Source organism: Aricia agestis, chromosome 12, assembly GCF_905147365.1.
Source record: "Aricia agestis chromosome 12, ilAriAges1.1, whole genome shotgun sequence".
Classification (NCBI taxonomy): domain Eukaryota; kingdom Metazoa; phylum Arthropoda; class Insecta; order Lepidoptera; family Lycaenidae; genus Aricia; species Aricia agestis.
In genome coordinates, this window is record NC_056417.1 from 12,969,749 (window position 1) to 12,991,824 (window position 22,076).

A 22,076-nucleotide genomic window follows, 5' to 3' on the forward strand; every position below is an offset into this window, starting at 1 on the left:
ACTTGGCTCTGTTGTTTTCTGATAACAAAATGGATATACCTCCTGTTTTTTCCTCAACAAGTTCCATTTAAAGGACAATAATAGGAATAGAGTTTATTTATAATGTACTGATATCAATACTAATATTATAAATCTGAACGTGTGTCTGTCTACCTCTTAAATAGGTGAATAAATTTGCTCGAGAATGAGAAATCTAAGATAATATCTTATCTTGCTCACTAATGCTGAGAATGTATGCTCACTAAAACACAGAATACCGTATAAGTTTTAGTCTTGCCTTTAGATCTTAATACTTTAGTGACCATACAGAATTAGCATTAGAGGGGTGCTAAGAAGAGTTTTAGGAAGAAATAGTCTATTTACAAACACATTGTTATCGTTACTAATAACTATATGGATCCTATTTTGCTGTAGTTCAGTGTTTTTGTCCTATATTCTGGTAACCGGTATCGATATTTTGATAAACAGAGAAGTGAGAAATATTGACTATGAGATACTGAGATTATCATCATCGTCACCGACTAACATGTTAATGTTTTGACAACAAAGATTCTCAAAATTTCGCTTAAAAACCAATAACACCAATAAATCACTGACTGTTAATGTTTATCACTTAATTTGTTATATTTAATAACAGTATGGGAGAATGTTATCTAAATAGTCGGAATGTTTTAAGGTAAAAAGAACCGCTTATTTTTGTACCGCACAAACGCAGAAGTCTATGTAAAGTTAGCATGTAAACATAATGTATTGTAGGCACCTATTTTTCTTGTGATGTGTATAATAAAAGTTTTAACCAAAAAATTTTTTATTGCACCTACGACTTTTTATCAGTTTGAACAAGGTTTGGATGTAGCTACGGTACACCGTCCATGCGCTTAATCATTATTCAATAAGGTTCTTCTTAGCGAGAATAGTACTATTAGTTACATGAACATTTTCCTTACTCTATGGATGAACTTAATTATTTTGGTACTGCGGACTGCCTACTCGAGTAGTTTACGCAGTTGGTACTTGGGCCGCGGCACGCCATCGCCATGCTGTAATGATGTCATCTAAAAAAAATCTAACGATATAAGTACTTTATACTAGTTTTATAGGTATTATAGAACAGGCAAGAGCCAAGAGGTGCTTACTAACGGCTTCCCTATGATATGAAATTATTTCAATTAAAAAAAAAAAAAAAATTAATATTTGACATGCGTTCTTAACCAGCCATTTAATTAAATGGCTGGTTAATTAACAATATTACTTATTTGGTGGTAAGATATAAACAGGGGACCAATCAATATTGGTTCTGGCAGGTTTTTGCCATTTTTGATAGAAGTTTATTATTTTAAATGCGGTATTTCAGTGATGTCGCGTTAGGCGCTTTGCAGACGACGGGGCGGAGCGGGCCGGTCAATTTCGGCGCGTACGCCGGTCGATGTCTGCGGCTGCCCGCGCCGCGTAGGTACACAAAGCACCGTCTGCGTTGCTGCATGTAAACTGGTTTGTGATTCATGCGGACATGCGCCGGCGCCCGGTGGGCACCAGCGCGGCAGCGGCGCAGTCTTTTTGCACGCCGTGTACGTTGGTAATATAGGATTCCCTTTGTGCTACCGTTCGCGCCGAAATTGACTGGCCCGCCCCGCCCCGTCGTCTGCAAAGCGCCTAATGCCGGCTCTCGACATAGGCGAACGCGTTGGCCGACGCGTTGGCAGACGCGTTGGCCCAATGTGTAGAACGGGCGTTCGCGCGTTGGCCGTAGGTATTTAGACGTTGGCCGACGCGTCTGCGAGCTTGCCGCGCAGGTCGGAAATGTCGGCAAAGATCAAAGGACATTTGTCGCAAGCTTCGTGCTCCATCCACACATAGGCCGCGCGATCAGTTCGCCCGGAGTTATAGGTTTTGATAATTATAATAATATGTAATAATTTTTATATGTAATAATTAAATAAATAATAAGTAGGTAATAAAATAATTACTTATATTATTTTAATATTATAAAATATTATGTAAAAGTGAGTTTATTTCATTGTTTGTTACGTTTTCTCGCCTTTTATTTATTTATTTCGAGAATACCCTTTAAAACTTTTTCTTGTCCACATTTACAAAGTAATTATAAGCTGTGAATAAATATACAGCTGCAGCTGTTAGCGACTCAACATCCATTTTGAATCCGTCCGCACATTGGCGCGATCCAAAGCAAACTGAACGACCTTCCTATGTGTGGATTACTCACAAACGCCGTTGCAAGCGCACTGCCAACGCGTCTGCAGACGCGTTAGCCAACGCGTTCGCCTATGTCGAGAGCCGCCATAACGCGACATCACTGAAATACCGCATAAAATAATAAACGTATGTAATCGTTATAGAAATTAAAAAGTCGAAAACGTGAAGAAAGATAACAATATTAAAACGATACCGTATTCAATGAAATATAAAACTGAAGGTAATTGTAAATAATTAGTATAACCAACATAATAGACGACGATTGATGGGACGAAATGATATTTTGTCGATGATTGATGATCTGGCGCGGGCGTTACAAGCAGCGAAAGTTTTAGTTGAAATCGAGATGACAACGCGATCCGCGTACAAAGTAGACGCGGCGCTGACGTGGCGAGATTTTCAACTTTTTTGTATGGCATACATGTATAGGTACGGTACCGTACAGCATACTACAATTTACATACCTCTGTCATGTCATTTTTACCACACACTGTATATGTATATACAGTGTGTGGTAAAAATGACATGATTACTACACACTGTAGTGTGTAGTAAAAATGTATCTAAGTATTTATTGCCACAATATGTACTTAGCTGTTTGTATCTATGTCAGACTGCTTCACGATCGAGTGAGGGAGTTTCTCACGCGATGTAATTGGGTTATTTTTGGAGAAGCGAGAAGCGCTGTTTTATTTTGGTACGTAGGTCAATGCCGAGCGTTGGTCTCGGGCGTATAAATAGTGCATCTCGCACCCGACCCGCATGCGGCATGCACCAATGTCAAGGACAGACAAATGAAAGACAAGTTCAAATTTTTCAGTTTTTTTTTGTATTTTCATCTTTTATAATTTATAAATGACCTAGTAAGAAAGTAGTCTTATTCGTTTCAGCACATACAATCATCATTCATGAGATTACAAAACAGATCCTTTGGCGAATGCAGTACCGATGCCGGCAGAAGAGGCGCGCCCGCGGCGCCGCGCTTCGTTCTGCCGTTTCTATTACCATTTAATTAATTACATATAATATCTTACGTACAATTAAATTAACGGTTATTACAAGCCTGAGTTGAGCAGCCGGCCGCGGGACCGGCCGAGCCGCGGACTGCTGCTGGGGCGGCAGTGGCGCACCTTCTGGGCGCTTAGAAGCACTTCCTGTGCACGATGGAGGGACCAGACTCGTCGTACTCCTGCTTCGAGATCCACATCTGTTGGAAGGTCGAGAGGGACGCGAGGATGGAGCCTCCGATCCATACGGAGTATTTCCTCTCCGGTGGGGCGATAATCTTGATCTTCATCGTCGAGGGTGCGAGGGCCGTGATCTCCTTCTGCATACGGTCGGCGATGCCCGGGTACATGGTGGTACCTCCGGATAATACTGTGTTGGCGTACAAGTCCTTACGGATGTCCACGTCGCACTTCATGATGGAGTTGTAGGTGGTCTCGTGGATGCCGCAAGCTTCCATACCCAGGAACGAGGGCTGGAAGAGAGCCTCGGGACAACGGAATCGCTCGTTTCCGATGGTGATGACCTGACCGTCGGGAAGTTCGTAGGACTTCTCGAGGGAGCTGCTGGAGGCGGCTGTGGCCATCTCCTGCTCGAAGTCGAGGGCGACGTAGCAGAGCTTCTCCTTGATGTCGCGCACGATTTCTCTCTCGGCCGTGGTGGTGAAGGAGTAGCCGCGCTCGGTGAGGATCTTCATCAGGTAGTCGGTGAGATCGCGACCGGCCAAGTCCAGACGGAGGATGGCGTGAGGCAGGGCGTATCCCTCGTAGATGGGCACGGTGTGGGAGACGCCGTCGCCGGAGTCAAGCACGATACCGGTGGTACGACCGGAGGCGTACAGGGAGAGCACGGCCTGGATGGCCACGTACATGGCGGGTGTGTTGAAGGTCTCGAACATGATCTGTGTCATCTTCTCTCTGTAAACAAACAAATAAAGATCATCAGTAAATTAGAACAAGGACCAAACATTTTTCTTGGATGGATATTATATGTATAAAATGTTAATTGAATTCGTGCAAGTTAAGAAGTTTAATTTGTCAATTGATTGAGCCAAATATTATGTACCGTGAAATTCATCAAACAAGAAAATGGCGCAAAATATTCAAGATGCATGCGTCAATTTATAATTTACTAATTAATGAGTAGCGTTACTGAAACTATTGATCTAATTAGGAAACCAACGCACCTGTTGGCCTTAGGGTTGAGGGGCGCCTCTGTGAGCAGCACTGGGTGTTCCTCTGGTGCGACACGGAGTTCATTGTAAAAGGTGTGGTGCCAGATCTTCTCCATGTCATCCCAGTTGGTGACGATACCGTGCTCGATGGGGTACTTCAGGGTGAGGATACCTCTCTTGCTCTGGGCCTCGTCACCTACGTAGGAGTCCTTCTGACCCATGCCGACCATGACGCCCTGGTGGCGGGGTCTGCCCACGATGGACGGGAAGACGGCACGGGGTGCGTCGTCTCCGGCAAAACCGGCCTTGCACATACCGGATCCATTGTCTACTACCAACGCGGCAACCTCCTCGTCGCACATTGTGAATTAGTCTGTAAAGAGAAGAAACAAAATTAAAATATCAGCAAGCACACTCCATGGTCACTATGGATAAAGCTAGCTACTTCTATTTATGGTTTCCATTAAGTGGAACGGACTTCGCCCACTGACGCGGCGAGGCTGAGACCTTATAAGGTTCCGTCTAATAAGAGCCTACACGGCAGACGTGGCGTAACACGCGGGCAGATAAATCGTCGCACTCAATCCTCAAGATAATCTTTTAGAAGTAGAATAGCTTCTGGAAGATTTAACGGTTATGCCACGGCCACGCCCTACCGTAACCGGCGTTCCCGGTATCCCGAAGCGGCGCCATGCCGGCTTTCGTCAATCCACATGCATTACACTATTTTGACACTAAAACACTAGAGATGCACTCATTTCACATAAAAACACGTACGACACTTACTTTTAATTAAATAAGTCCTAAGTAAAATAAATTATTATATCTATTGCACAGCCTAGGTCGTGCTGCACAACACCTCAACTCAAGTTCACTTCGTGGAATGTTGGCGCTGGGGACAAACGGAGTATATAAACGAGGCTGGTGTTCGGGGCCCCCTTCCCCCGAGCGCGCGACCGCGGCGGGCTCTCCACCAATCGGAGCGATTCTGAGTTTTCGTTACCATATATGGTATTGCGATGCAGGGAGCCTGCGCGTCCCCCTCCCCTCGCCGCGTCGCCCGCCGCCGCAACCGGCCCTGATAGCGCGGCGCTACTTGATAACGGCCTCACCGCTGTTGCCATTTTACTAAATTCTCACCATATCTGGCGAGTCCGTATGTTGAGAGAGATACAGATTGCATTGTACTAACAGATTTTTACCATATTTGGGCAGGAATTTTATTGACATAATGCATGTTGTAGCTGTATAAAATTATGCTGCAGGCTAGCCATCTAGTTAAATTGGCCAGCCAGTTCATTAGACCATACTAAAATAATATTATGATGTATGATGAACTTTGCAAATAAGATACTTAGTGTGTTTTGGTTACTTGTAAGTTGTAAGTAGGTACTTGTATATCTTCAAAGGTACTTGGTGTTCTTATAAGTATTCAAAATTAAGTTGTTTATTTAAAGTATCTTTTAAGTATAATAATTAATGAACTGCCTAGGTGTAGGATGGGTGGCCAATTCAACTCAACTATAAATATTAATTAACTGTAACAGTATGATAATTATGAGATATCAACATGAGGCAACGTTATAAACCTACAGAACCTAATTTGTAAGAATTGAAGGAAATAAAATATTTGGACCGAATAAGAACATGAATAAGCCAAACATAGGATCTCCGCCTTTATTTAGAAGTCGGTTAAATACCTTGTGTGATCCAAAGCTTAGTCACACGTATTTCACATAAACGGCGACTTGCGCGTGTATGTTATGGCAACATTGATCTTGCGACCCAACAAGCTCGCTGTTCTGACTTCTGGCGAAGTGGCCTGTGGAGTGTGGCGAACTCAGACACGCCACAAGACGCCGAATCGAAGACGCTTTTATTGTTAATCAGATAGATATAAAATGTACAAGTTCGTTGACTGCATCACTTGGAGACGTCAGGTGACAGGTCATTAGATTATTGGCACCGTGTCAATTATTATGAGCAACAATGAATCATAATTTTATCGATATAAATATCGAGTTAGTACATATGCAAACATTATAGGGCAATAATTATTGCAATAAGTAATTGAAGTTGCTAACCTACTTTTTTTTATGAAATAAGGGGGCAAACGAGGGGAAAATAGGGGAGGGTAGGGAAGGGAATTGGGCCTCCGGTAAACTCACTCACTGGACGAAACACAGCGCTGTTTCACGCCGGTTTTCTGTGAGAACGTGGTATTTCTCCGGTCGAGCTGGCCCATTCGTGCCGAAGCATGGCTCTCCCACGTTAAAATACTTATATGATTTACTTACTACACTACTTATATTATGATTTGAAATAATTCTTACCAATTTTTTGCAACTGTAGTTATTTTCTAAGCTTTATCAAATTTTCCCAAATAGATTTTTTCGCGTAATAATTTCAATGTGACATGAACGACATTCGACTGACATTATGGTAAAGGAAAATTTGAAATGTTGATTTGGTTATAGAACCTCTACGGTCATGGTGATGAACCGTCTGCTTGGCCTTATATGGACCGAGGACTGTGATTGGTGAACGATGGCAACCGTTACTATACTTGCACGCTACTCACACATTAATTTACAAACTTAATCCTTGTGTGCGTTTAGAAACATTCAAGTCTTTTATTTTTGGTTGGGCTTGGGGCTATGGACGTTATAGTTAAGAGCCTGCTGTCAGAAATATCAAAGTACGATAGTATTGTATTTAATTTTTAAGTACCGTAAGTACTTAATCATCAAAAACATTTTTGGGACTTACGATTACGACCTTTATTTTCGTGCTATAATGCGGAATTCGGGAACCATTGTTACGCGATATTGTTCACTATTAGTTTTTTTTTAATGAAATAAGGGGGCAATTGGCAAACTTTCTTATTCCCTTTATTCTTTCTTATTCCCTTATTTCCTTTAGTTATTATTTTATAAAGTGTGTGATTGTAGTTGTGCAAGTTATTTAATGATAGTAACTCAATAAGTGTAACAGATATAATTTGATGAAAAGCCCATTCATAATTTCGAAAATATAACTATCGAGTCATAATAAGTGAATCGTGTTTTCCGTAAGGCAAATATTATCAGATAAATATACAATGATTAAATAAATCTCAATTTCATTTAAGTCAATCGTCTTCCGGGATCGTAATACCCTACTTAACACTTTGTTAACACTTATCAGAAAACACAGCAAAATTTGGCAGCCCGCTCTTAAATTACGCTGATGATAGGGTGACTAAGTTGTAAAGAATCTCATGACGTTGGTGTAGTAACCAGTTTTAGTGATATTTGTTTTGACCGGATTGTATGTCTCAACTCCCATCGTAGCATCTCATTCATACAATTGGTAGTACTAAATCTAGTAGTAACTAATCATTGATATCAGCATTCACCAAGACTATAACTATACACTAATAACACTATACAGGCAAAATAGCATGCAGCACGCTTTCTTTGCGGCGCAAATCGCAATGCAAGATCAAAGATGCCAAATACAGCTGGTGATTTGCCATCCTTGCAGCTGTCACTTTGCCAAACATTGGATTATTTGGACCCCTAGTAACAAGTTGGTAACAAGTGCACGACGATGCTGAGAATTGCAATGTACTTATATGATATATCTGTGAGTTGTGATAATTGATATCGCTTGTTCGTTATTTTGTCATCTACATATGTAAATTATTCATGTAAACATTAGCTGTATTTACATAGTTCGGTATATCACGCAATAAATATTACGTTCTGTTAAGGTCAAAATGCAGATGAAATGTATTAGAATTATGTTGCTATAAATATTCATTAAGTAATAGAAATGTGTGCTGGTTGAATTGATATTTTATTAACTTTCCCTGATGAATTGATGATTTTAACCGCGCCATTTTTAAACTTTTTAGTTTCTAAATTTTTGACCAGTCATTGGCATACAAGTTCTAAAAACTTTAATAAGAAGACATTATTGGAGAAATTATTGGTGTTATGCTTAAGGCGCTCCCCCTACGGAACAGCCATAATTTACCGTATAGACTACAGAGCCTTATTATAAACTCATAATTTGAAAGCTACAAAGTCTTAGATAATATAAAAATGAGTCGCTGAATGTGTTGCTAAGCGCAAAACTCGAGAACGGTTGGACCGATAATTCTTTTTTTAAAATATTCCTTGGAGTACGAGGATGGTTCTTACGGAGAGAAAAATTCTAAAAAAAAAAATATTTTCCTGAAAAAGTCTAAAAATTAGCTTAGCTCTAGACTTATTACTGAAGCTTCACAACGCGCGCGGTAGTAACATATCTGGTTTGAGTATTTCATCATTGACTGTTAGGCGATACGAAGTTCGCCGGGTCAGCTAGTAAATAATAAAAATACAGCAATAATCTTCAGTATAACAACATTCCCTTTTCCGTTATTAATTTCCTATTTTTGTTTATTTTACTCATGATATTAGCTTCCAAAGTAATACAAATTTATTAAAATTAAAGCATACTTTTAGTATCTACCTACAGTCCCTAGTAATTACGAATTACGTTCATTTGAAACACACGACACAATTTCATTAACTATAGTTAATGAAAGTGAAAAAAATTCGGTCTTTCAGCGCTGCTACTTTCACAGTGAACTCTCTACAAGGAACACGTACACACCCTAAAGTATTATCACTTATTTTTGTTACACACTGTATATGTAGAGCAAAAAATGCCAAAAAAATCTGTTTGTTGTATGGAAGCCCCCCTTAAATATTTGATTTATTTTATTTTTTGTATTTGTTGTTATAGCGGCAACAGAAATACGTAATCTGTGAAAATTTCAACTCTCTAGCTATCACCGTTCTTGAGATACAGCCTGGAGACAGACAGACAGGCGGACAGACAGACAGACAGACAGACAGACAGACAGACAGACAGACAGACAGACAGACAAACGGACAGACAGACATCGAATTCTTAGTAATAGGGTTTTTACCCTTTGGGTACGGAACCCTAAAAAGATAGGATTATTGTGCGATCTCGGCAACGCGTCAAATGTATGTTCAAAAATTCTTCAAGATCGTTTGCTTGGGGGATGGCTTAATATGATGAACATGGTAAAATGCATGAATTGGCAAATTATTTGCAAGACATGCATTTATGCAAATAACAATAGTTGTTCTGCTCACGTACAAAGATGCCGAAAATTATTTTTTAGATTTTTCGTAGATTTTTCACAGACTGTGCTTTTGTTGACAATGCATTTAGAATTTCCCATCAATCGCCTCGGAGTCGGACTGCCTTACCCCGCGGCCGTAGTTATTTAATATAGAAGAAGGATAATAATATTATTATGACTAAATTGTGGTCTGATTTTAAGGCTTTCCCTACTAACAGTTTCGCCAAGAAGCAATGAGTAATATACAGTTACTGCGTATTTGTTCGTATTTCTTAAAAACTTACGTCTGGTGAGTGGTGAGTCACAAACGCGTGCGGCGTGGTCGCGAATCGCGATGAGTCAGCTGGTCCCTCGTGTCCCCTAGCCAATTCGCTAGGGCCACACTTCCTAAACATGCATGGGGGCCATAATTGATGGGTCAAGGGCAGGAGTTTCGCTTTCGTTTTCATTTGCAATGGACACATGAGCATAAATTGCTAGGAATTTAGTGACAACTGGCATCTAGCAAATATCGAATGATTTTTGGCAAAATGTTACTGAAGGAATTGCTGGAAATACAGGGTGTCAAAAGACCGCTTCCGATAACTTCGTGGGGTTATTATAGGGCATGAGATATATCCATTGGTGCAAGAAATTTTCATGTAATCGCCAGTTTTTAAAATAGTCAAAATTTTCAACACGCAATGTATAATGCGTGCAGTTAATGAGCGATAATATCGCCCGCCGCCAATGAATGAAACCCCGGGCCCCGGGCCGAGCCGGCCCCCCCGCGCCGCCCGCGCCGAATACCGCGCGCGCGCCTCTGCGCTAGTCATGAGTTAAGACAAAACAGCTGATCGTGGTGTGCCCTATACCCTAGCCCGTAGGTAGTGAATAAACCACCAATATTGTAATGATTATTAAATTACAATAGTTTTCACGATTTAACAAAATGTTACAATTTATTAATTACCGTTTCTCAGGTTTTTACTCAAAAATACTCAGTTTTTACTTCCGGCCAAAAAGGAAAAGAAATCATAATTCACATCCGATCATCATCCGATTTACACATCTGTAAAAATACATACACAGTTACCTACTGCACCTATCAATACCTATCAATGGAAAACATACGTGATAACATGTTCACTGACCTGTGATCAGCTGTCTGCTTTTATGAAATGCAGTTCGAACTGTGCTCCATGATCCATCTAACTCGATGTAGATTGCAGAGTTATTCAACACTTAACAAAAGTAATTACAGGAGACATTCCAATTCTTTAAACACTTTTTATTGCACTGTTTAAACCGCACTATCGTCTATCGACGACGATGTTCACCTGTTCCTTAAAGCATCGCACATTCATCGGACGTATCTTGTCACGGCCCGTTATTAATTACAAACATTAAAAAAAATAGTTAACAATACACAAAACAAGCAATAATATGACAACATCTAAACGTAAAATTACAAAACTTAAACAAAAACGTCACAGTACCTACACCAGCACGGCGCGTGTTAGACAGCCGACTGAACAAAATTGAAGAAAAAACTTTGTAAAATAATAGGGATGTATCCCTGTGCAATGTGAATATTTTGAGTAATCGATAATTTTTTTTATCGATAAATCGTATTAATTGTTTTACATACGAGTACGTATTGATTACTGTCAAACTAAAAATAAACAAATATTTACTCAATATTATTAAAAGCGACAATAATTAAAAGTTATTTAATTAATTAGGTATTAAAGTATTTTAGACGCGCATAACGCGTACCACGGTATAACAATCACTTTATCACGATAATGTAGGTATCGAATTTAAAAAATGAGATGAGATCTACTAAATAATAGTTATAATTTTTATTATTTAATGGTAATTTAAATATCGACTAAATAGTATTGAATTTATAGGGTACAACACTTAGATTGTCCTTGAAATGGATTAGCGACACGTGCGTCGGCACCTGCAGAGCGGCGCGCTTTGTCGGCGCCGCGATCAAAGCAAGCCGCCTTTTGTCGGTGTCTTTTGACTACTTCCGAAAGTCGATACACGACGAACATTATTTCAAAAATTAAAATAGATTTTTTAATTTAGTAGCCATTTGAGCATTGAGGTAATAGGTTGTTAGAGTTGTTAGGAGATAAGTTTGATTTTTTAACAATTACTTCAAGTATCAAAACGTGGTAGTATTGTGTTAAGTGTTAATAATTGATTATTATTTCAGTTGTAATAAAATACTTTGTGGTGTGATACATTTCGTTAACGAGAAGTTTTTTTGACGTTCTTGGTGGTGACTGGTCTTATTGCTTGGTGTTAAGGACTATTTTCAAAATGCATAAAGAAGTAAGAACACTTGAACTCAACATTTTTCACGTAAGTTAATTGCCAGTTTTATGTATGAGGTTTTTTCGTGTATCATCTGTTATTTCGATTGATAAGTGACGATTGCGGATAAACAGTTCATCCGCATAGGTTTCGTTACTTACGATGAACTTTTTAACGAGTCTAATAATCTTAGAAGTTTGCCATACTGTCGTAAGTTGTTACACATGCACAGACAGTTACTTACATTTTTCTACATGAGCTACCATTAAACTCTTAACACTGCAAGTAGCTTAGATGAGAGGTCAGAGGTCAGAGTTCTAAGTTCCACGTCATGGTGACCTTCATGGGTTTGAAATTGAAAAGACATACATTAGGGTTTCTGTGTGTTCTGTCGTAAGTCGTAACTCGTAGTGTATCGTCATTCGTCGCATACGACCTTTCGACTTAGCGTGCGTAGGGCGGAGCTAACAGCTGATTAACGCGGTCAACGTTCTCGGGTTTGTACCTACTCGGAACACGAGAACGTTGACCGCGCGCTTGCAAATGCTTATTGGGGTAAAAATAATAAAATTTAAAAAAATATTTTAAAATATTTTTCTATGTGGTTTATTATCATGTTTAAAGGGTTTTAATTATAAAAAAATAAAGAATAAAAAATTTAAAAAATTAAAAAAAAAATTAAAAAAAAATACATATTCGTAATCAGAAAATGTAGTATAATCATACCCCAAAGTTATCGGAAGTGGTCTTATTACACCCTGTATAGTGTTTCACTGTCAGCTGTTAGCCTGTTAAGAGCTCCCTATAGTCTATACGGTAATTCAGCTTGGCATGCATCTACGTGACAGTATTAATTGTTACATGATACATCACATGCCGACCGCGAAACGATCATGCGTGCATGTTAATGCATTATGCACATATTGCAGGACGAAAAATTAAAGAACTTGTCAATCAATGTACAGTTCGACAAGGCTGTTTATGAACGTGGCGAGAAAAGGAACTAACGCTTCTATGATCTATCATACACAAACGTCATTTTTGACAGTTCTCCTTTACCAGCAGCGCCCGTTGACATCATTGACATATTCCTTTAAAGCCTCGTCGAACAGTACAGCACGTAGTTTGCATGTAATTCACATCAATCAATTCAATAAACGATCATGTCTGAACGGCAGCACATGGGCAGCACGTAACCCACGTAATGCTGAATTATCGTCTATTTTGTGCTTTATACCTAGACACCATAATAATAATTAATTACCAACCTCCTTTGCAATAGCATAATATGCAGCATGCCAATGAAAACTAAATTACACGATGACAGGAAGTGGATCTAAACTTTTAAATTGATACGTTAAACGCAATATGTAATATAATTTTGCTACAGACAACTAAACAGCAGAATAATAATTTACAATGTCCATGGGAACAATAATATAGCCAAAGAGAATATAATCACTACGAATATAGCTAAAATAAGAATGTTTAATACATGGGCAATGTTATTATTCATAGCGTGCGTCAATATATCCTTTGGTAAGGATTTTCTATGTGCCAAGTTTCCTGATAAGCTTCGCACAGAGCTTTGTAATATAATATGAATTGTGATTAATTGAATCAATAGCTATTCATCATCATTAGTTAAGTTTTTATGGTCTGCAGAATTGACAATCACAGAAAAGTTACCCAATTTTCCGAACTATTTCGTATGATCAGAATCTTATTAAGTATTATAATATGAATCCTTTTCTGGTCGGAAAGGGATCAATCCATACTAATATTATAAATGCGAAAGTATCTCTGTCTGTCTGTCTGTCTGTCTGTCTGTCTGTCTGTCTGTCTGTCTTGCTTTCACGCCAAAACTACTGAACCGATTGCAATGAAATTTTGTATACAGTTATTCTAGAGTCTGAGAAAGGACATAGGCTACATTTTGATGTGGGAAAATATCTTATTTCCATGAAAATATCGATGAAAATGAATTCGCATTGCGCGTGGCCAGCGCTCATCCCGGGGGTCCTGGGTTCGAGTCCCGCAGGCGGAACAAAAAGTTTTCAATGTTCCTGGGTCTTGGATGTGTATTAAAATAAAATTTCAAAAATCTTAAACATATTTTATGTATAATATTATAAAAAATCCAGAAATATATCGATGCAATTTCTAATACGAACATTTTAGTTCTAATACGATTCAACAGATGGCGTTTTAATTTTTACTTTATTGTAACATAGAACGAATCATACTTATTAGTTATTAGTTAGTACCTATGTTTTTGTTTATAGTTTTTAATACGTTAGAATATTATCTATACTAATATTATAAATGCGAAAGTATCTCTGTCTGTCTGTCTGTCGGTCTGTCTGTCTGTCTCGCTTTCACGCCAAAACTACTGAACCGATTGTAATGAAATGTTGTACACAGATAGTCTAAAGCCTGAGAAAGGACATAGGCTACTTTTAACTGGAAAAGGGGGTTGTAAGGGGGTGAAAATGCGTAAATTTGGTCAAATTAAGTTAGTTCCAAAAACTTAAAATAGATGGCACCAAGAGTCCCCTAGATCGCGCTATTGCTTGCTCATGCGTATTTCTATAAGAGGTGGTACCATGACAAACATTGTTTTTCGATTCTTTCGATTGTTTTACACGTCATTAACTAAGAACTCACCTACCAACTTAGATTAGATATCAAATTCAAAAACAACAGCACCAAAACTACTGAACCGATTGTAATGAAATGTTGTACACAGATAGTCTAAAGCCTGAGAAAGGACATAGGCTACTTCTTACTGGAAAAAGGGGTTGTAAGGGGGTGTTTATGCGTAAATTTGTTCAAATTAAGTTAGTTCCAAAAACTGGAATATATGGCGCCAAGAGTCGCCTAGATCGCGCTATCGCTTGCTCATAATATGTATTCCTATAAGAGGTGGTACCACGTTGAGTTAATATTTTCGATTCTTTCGATTGTTATACATGTTATTAAATAACTCACGTACCAACATAGAAATCAGAAACAACTGTCTACCAATAATAAATACTAAGGCCCGATTCGACCAAACTTGAAGTTACACGAGTATAACTATCATGAGAATAATTTTACTCCTTTAATTTACTCTAGGGTATAATAGTTTGCATTTTACCAAGTTACTCAAAGAGTATGAAATAAAATGTCAATTATAGTTCACAATGACACCGACCGTGACAGTTGACACCCTGTTGTGCAACTATTCTCAGTTTAATATTTACTCCACCAAAATAGCCCGTGTAAATATTTACTCCCGTGTAATTACCTCATTCTTGGATTATAAGTTGGAAAAACGCAAAACCAGCTTACTCTTAGATTAGGAGACAGTTATACTCGAGTAAAATTTTACTCCAGTTTGGTCGAATCCGCCCTAAATAGTTTAATGGCCTATGGGTATTGGCTATTGGGCAAAGCTAAAGTTGTGTAATGCATTATGCAGCTAAGTTGTGTAAAGCTAAATAAGCTTTAAAAGGTATAAAAAAGTTTAATTTTAAAAAAATCATATTATGTGCACACTACACGGCTGTTTTGGGTATTTTGATTGAAGGGGTACCAGGGTTTTAAAAAGCTTTTGACACCAATTTTATTGACACCGCGCGCTATAAACTGAAGTCCACGCGGACGAAGTCGCGGGCAACAGCTAGTATTATTATAATATTAAGGGTAATAGGAGTTAGAGTAGGCCGTAGGGGTAGGTTGCACTATGCAATACAGCCAAACTACTTTTTAGGGTTCCGTAGCAGTGCCGTAAATAGGGCGGTGCCACCGGTACCCAGGCACAGGGCGTAGACTCTGGGGGGGCGCAAGAATGGCCAGACCAGGCAGACTCTTATTCTTTTGAATTGCTCCCGATAAGTACTTGCCGCTGCGTCCCAGAGATGTTTTCAATGTAGTAAAAAAAATCTACCGCCGAACATGTAACCTTCTCCTTTTTGGAAGTCAGTTAAAAAACAAGGGTGCAGTTATAAGCTCGCACAGGGCGCAAAAAAGGCTATTTACGGCACTGTTCTGTCAGAGTAGACAGAACGATAGAGTATGCCGACTTGATGTTGAAATTTTTAAATTTGACGTACCTATTATGACGAAAATCGTCGCTAGGGTTGTTAACTTGTTACCGACGAATTTAAAACTATGACATATTCGCTGGACGTGTTCCTCTTTGGTCGTATTGTTGTTTGTGTTTTGGCACATAGACCAGGGTAGAAGCCTTTAAAAATAATGAAATGTGAAAAAAAATTATAATAGAATGAAACCCATTAGAAAAGGAGGGAAATATGATAAAAATTAAAGGAAAAATAATTTACGGGCGATCTGAGGTTGGGAAGGGGATGGGGGTGAGTTTTTAAGGGTAAAAAACGGATTTTCTCGATTTCCGGCAAAACTAAAAGTCCTATCGAAAAAAGTCAAATGGAAAAGTTGTAGATAATAAAAAGATCTAAAACTTTTGTATTTACACTTTTTTCACATAACCTCAAAATTTATGTGAAAAATTCAAAAAACCAAGTTTTTGGTTTTTTATTGTTATCTTTTACAAAAATTATTTTTTTATAACGAAATTTTGTGAAAACTTACCTTTTTATGTCCCAAATACACTGTAATTTATTTAATTAAAAATATTTATTTTTTCACCTTATTTTGAATTAATATCGAAAAAACACCCTAATTTTCAATCGAAAATTCACCCGTCAAAATATCAGCTTTTTTCAAAAAGTTGGTGTGGTTTCTGTTCGTTGAAATCTCTACTTTCCGATGGTGAAAAAAAAAATATATGTTATTATGGTAAATCTTCTCAGAAAACGCAAAAAATAAAAAAAAACTTGAATTTGAAAAACTTTTTTTAATTATTATAAATAATTTTGAGCTATTTATTAAAATTTAGACTTTAATTACTCGAAAAACGTTAGATTACATGTGACGTTGATAACAAAAAAATTGCAAATAAAAATATACTACTATAATTAACAAACAAATAAGTTAATTAAATTAATATTTAATAAGACATCTACAATATTTGGAGAAAGTTGTCTAATTTTCTTTAAATTATATGCGTAGATGCTTATTTATAACTATTTTGAGATAAATTATATATATACCTGAGTGACCTACGAAAAATTGTAGCCCATCAAAAGGTATTTCGTGGAGAAGTGGGGAAGGGGCTAGGCGGGTCTGGGTCTTACTACATACATACCTACTATTATATACTATATATTTCGTAGCAGCTGTTACATTAAATGATATTTTAGTACAAGATAAAAAAATAATTATCTCCTTAATTTTGCACAAACAAATTTAGTTAATCCCATGAAAAAAAATATATTTCAAAATCTATAAAAAATATATTTAAAATCTATAAAAATATATAAAATATATATCGTAAATATATTTCTAATAAAACAAACTTTTGGCCGATTTTCATATATATTTTATACTTTTTTATAGATTTATAATATATTATTTATACATTTTGACATTGATTTCTTTAATTTTTTTTTCATGGGAGTTTATTCACGATTAAATAGTGAAGACATTATTAATTCGATTTTGTCTTTTCAGATTATCAGTATGGATGAATCTGTTTGTATCATTTGCAATAAGGCAGATGATAAGCAAGTGTATGCAATAAAAAAAGCAGCTTTGAATCGTTTAGTGGTATCCAGCAAAAAAAGAATCGACAATAAATACAAAAAATTTGAGACTTTGACATCAGCTTTTATTCATCGAAGTTGTCAAAGTCAATATAATGACGAGACCGCAATAGCTACATTTTGTAGTTCAAGACAAAAAAAAGCAAAGGAAGGAAAAGAAGTAATTAAAGATGCTCTTGGATTTAATTTTGAATCTCATTGCTTTATCTGCGGTGGATTTTTCGGTAATAAATCAAAAGAAAAAATTTCATGTGTTCAAAGCAGCGATACAAGAAATAATGTATTACAGTATATTAAAAAACAGAACACATTAAATGATTTTGATAAATGTAATTAGAATTAAATAAATCAACTTTTTAATTGAAACAAATTGCAGCAATCACATTCTTTAGATGAAATTATTTATAATAATAAAAAAAAATTTTTCGAATTCAAGTTTTTTTTGAATTTTTGCATTTTCTGAGAAGATTTACCATAGTAACATATATATTTTTTTTTACCATCGGAAAGTAGAGATTCCAACGAACAGAAACCACACCAACTTTTTGAAAAAAGCTGATATTTTGACGGGTGAATTTTCGATTGAAAATTAGGGTGTTTTTTCGATATTAATTCAAAATAAGGTGAAAAAATAAATATTTTTAATTAAATAAATTACAGTGTATTTGGGACATAAAAAGGTAAGTTTTCACAAAATTTCGTTATAAAAAAATAATTTTTGTAAAAGATAACAATAAAAAACCAAAAACTTAGTTTTTTGAATTTTTCACATAAATTTTGAGGTTATGTGAAAAAAGTGTAAATACAAAAGTTTTAGATCTTTTTATTATCTACAACTTTTCCATTTGACTTTTTTCGATAGGACTTTTAGTTTTGCCGGAAATCGAGAAAAACCGTTTTTTACCCTTAAAAACTCACCCCCATCCCCTTCCCAACCTCAGATCGCCCGTAAATTATTTTTCCTTTAATTTTTATCATATTTCCCTCCTTTTCTAATGGGTTTCATCCTATTATGATTTTTTTTGGTTTTAAAAATTATCGACCCTGGACTAACATGCGATTAAAATTGTCAGAATCCAATTTTGAAATCTTTATTTTAAATATTTAAAAATAAATTATATCAGCCAGCGCGAGGCACATTCCGTTCATAATCCTAGTGAAACCCGACGAATTTGACAGATATTGAAACCTTTCCGTTTCTTTGCAGTCGAAGGTAGGTAGTTATGTCTATTGTGGTTCTGTAGTCAACAAGGAACCCTTATAGTTTAAAGCGCTTACAGACGAACGGCACGTGTCGGCGGCACGCGTCGGCGGCAGTCGACGGCAGACGACGGCACGTGTCGGCGGCAGTCGGCGGTACGTGTCGGCGGTTTAGCTAGTAGCTATACTAGCTAAACGGTTGCTTCTGGAAATGTGAAACAATTCATGGGAGTAGAAAATATGCTGAATTTAAAAGGAAAATTATCATGGCTAAAAAGACTTCATAAGTTATTGAGTAATAGTCGATCAACTAAAGATAACATTTGGCGAAATATAAAGGAACTTTTCGTTCAAATTCCTTTGAACTTAACTGAAATGATGTCGTTACTTAGAGTAAAACACGTTATAAATGTACATTCATTGACCATACAAAAGTTATTTATATTATTAAAGAATGTGTCTTCGAATTTGAACGAAGGCTGTTTTAACATAATATAATGAGTAAGCGATATGTATTCAGCCGTCGTAGTGTTGGCGACAATACATTTGTAATTCTCCGTGTTTGCCGAGTTTCCTCTATTGAGTCATATTCATTTTTTAACGGAAACCAAAACGGATGGTGTGGAGACACAATGTTTTGATTATTTCCATATGGTTTGATCTAATGGCTTATTCTAAGTTGTAAGTTGAGGATACTGGCTGATTATACTGACTAGCTAATGAAGCGTGTACTCATTTGTGATTATTTGTTACGAGTTACGACGCAATGAAACCGAACCATTTTTGAAGAAGCTGATAACTGGTGATGAAAAGTGGATCACGATTCACGTACGACAAGAAAAGATCGTGGTCAAAGGCCGGTCAGGCTTCACAGACTGTGGCGAAACCCGAGTTAATTCGCAACAAGCAAAAATAGAATTCTTTGGCAACAAGGTGATGCCTGTGGTGATGCTGTGTGTGTGGTGGGATTGGAAGGGCATTATTCATTATGAGCTGTTACCGCCAGGCAGGACCATATTCTAAACTGTACTGCGAACAACTGATCAGGTTAAAGCAAGAAGTTGAGGGAAAGCGGCCGTAATTAATCAACAGAAGGGTTTTTCACAATGATAATGCTAGACCTCACACATCTTTAGCCACTCAACAAAAATTACGGGAGTTTGTCTATGAGGTGTTAAATGCATCCGCCGTATAGTCCTGACCTTACACCTTCAGATTTCCACCTGTTTCGGTCGCTGCAGAATTCCTTAGGCAGTGTCAGGTTGACATCACAAGAGGAGTTTCAAAACCGCTTGTCGCAGTTTTTTCATCAGAAGCCCCCAAAATTTTTATAGCAATGGGATCATGTCCCTACCAACAAGATGGCAAAAAGTTATCAAACAAAATGGCAATGACTGAAAGTAAACTTTATAAAAAAAACCTTTTGAATTTTTATAATATATATGTCGCAGGGAAAAGAAGATATCAGGGATATCCCGAAATCCCTAGGGATATCACGAAATCGCGGTAGATACCGAATATTCTTGTTTCTTACGCCTTCTTACTAAACACATCTAGTGATATGTCATTTCACTAAACTAAATCTAGTGAAATGTCAGAAAAGCGGATACCGCCGAATAAAAATCGAGCTACGCATTTCTCTCGCTCGCTCTAATACCCACACGGGCACTAGTGGGAGTGAAACAAATGCGACGCTCGAGCTGGCGCGGCTCGTGTGATTTTAGTCGTTAAATTATACTTAATGCGATTTTCTAAATATCGCCTTTTACGACTCTCGAGTTTCAACATTTTTTAATATTTTCCAGACTTACGCGCATGTTACTTGCATGGTTCGATAGTCTATTAAATGTATACTTATTATGGGGATATTAATAACTCAATACCGATAATAAGATCCCTTCACGCTGATAATGCCACATTCGCGTTAAGAGGGCGACTAACGCAAAAAATCGTCCTTCTCTCTTCACACTCACGCCCGTCTTTTATATGCCAGGTGAAAAAGGACGACGCGGATTCATTTAAATAAAAAGAAAATTATTTTTTTCCTAATAACTCGATAAATATGTAACATTTAAAAAATCCGCTAGGTCAGTTCCTCAATGATAGAATTTTATACAATGTGTTAAAATATTAACTTAGTTTAATACACGGTTATGGCAATATATGAAAAATTCGTGAAAATTAGATGCATCTTTGTGATCGAGAAAATTTTAAGATATCGTGTTTTTGCTAGGTCAGTATCTATGTCTACAAAATGAAATAATTCGGGGCTTATTTTCAAGTAAGTATAAAAATGAATTATAAAATCGTCAATTTAGGGTTAGTCGCCCCATAAGTGATAGGGTATTAGAGCGAGCGAGAGAAATGCGTAGCTCGATTTTTATTCGGCGGTATCCGCTTTTCTGACATTTCACTAGATTTAGTTTAGTGAAATGACATATCACTAGATTTGTTTAGTAAGAAGACGTAAGAAACAAGAATATTCGGTATCTACCGCGATTTCGTGATATCCCTAGGGATTTCGGGATATCTCTGATATCTTCTTTTCCCTGCGACATATAAAATGCCAGAGACCAGCCATACTTTGTCTATGATAATGCGAAGAAACTTTTCCCCCATCATATCAGCCTATAGTCGTCTACTGCTGGACATAGGCCTCTCTCGATGAACGCCAAGATGACCGATCTCCTGACTCCTGCTACTCGCATCCAACATGGGCCTGCAACTAAACGGAGATCGTCGTCCCACCTAGTTGGAGGTTTAGATACTTTTTCCCCAACCTAATATAAAATCTTACCACAGTGCAGTATTTTTGTTGGCAACAGGCTTTGATTATATAGCAACAGGATAGACTATGTGATTCATTTAGCTATAAGTTGCGTTCGACTTTCGAGGTTACGACTTACGACCTTTTAACAGCATCATAAAATACGAGATAATACTAGATTAAATTTCAACACCAAAACGCCCTTTGGGGGTCGCATCTGAGGGTAAAATGTTCAAATAAGTACTTACTTTGAACATTTTGTGTTCAAACTATGTACTTAGATACTTACCTCTACGTGAACAAATTAAATTTTTCATATTATAACTAAAGACGTGAGTGGAAGAATTAGATAACTTACATTTCATAACATAAGGACAATACAATAATTACTCATTTCTCAATCAATCTTCATAATTAAGTTCTCGAGATTTTCATATAAACCTCTCAAACTCTCAATAAATCCTGGAGAGGAAAAATTCTGACTTCAGTATAGCTTAGCCCGAGTCTAGACGGAATAATTTAAGTTATAGCTATCAAAAGGAACATAATCCGGTTAAATTTCACAGAATAACCGTAAAACCAGTCGCACTC

General features: G+C 37.3%; 1 protein-coding gene across 1 annotated transcript; it reads right to left on the reverse strand.

Moving 5' to 3' along the window:
• Positions 1-3,020: 3,020 nt before the first annotated feature.
• Positions 3,021-5,314, reverse strand: LOC121732823 (actin-5C). The gene is made up of 3 exons (XM_042122818.1): positions 5,180-5,314; positions 4,406-4,766; positions 3,021-4,136 (listed from the first exon to the last, which is right to left on the reverse strand). The coding sequence occupies exons 2-3, from the start codon at positions 4,753-4,755 to the stop codon at positions 3,356-3,358; spliced, it is 1,131 nt and encodes a 376-aa protein (XP_041978752.1). The 5' UTR covers positions 4,756-4,766; positions 5,180-5,314; the 3' UTR covers positions 3,021-3,355.
• Between the last annotated feature and the right edge of the window lie 16,762 nt (positions 5,315-22,076).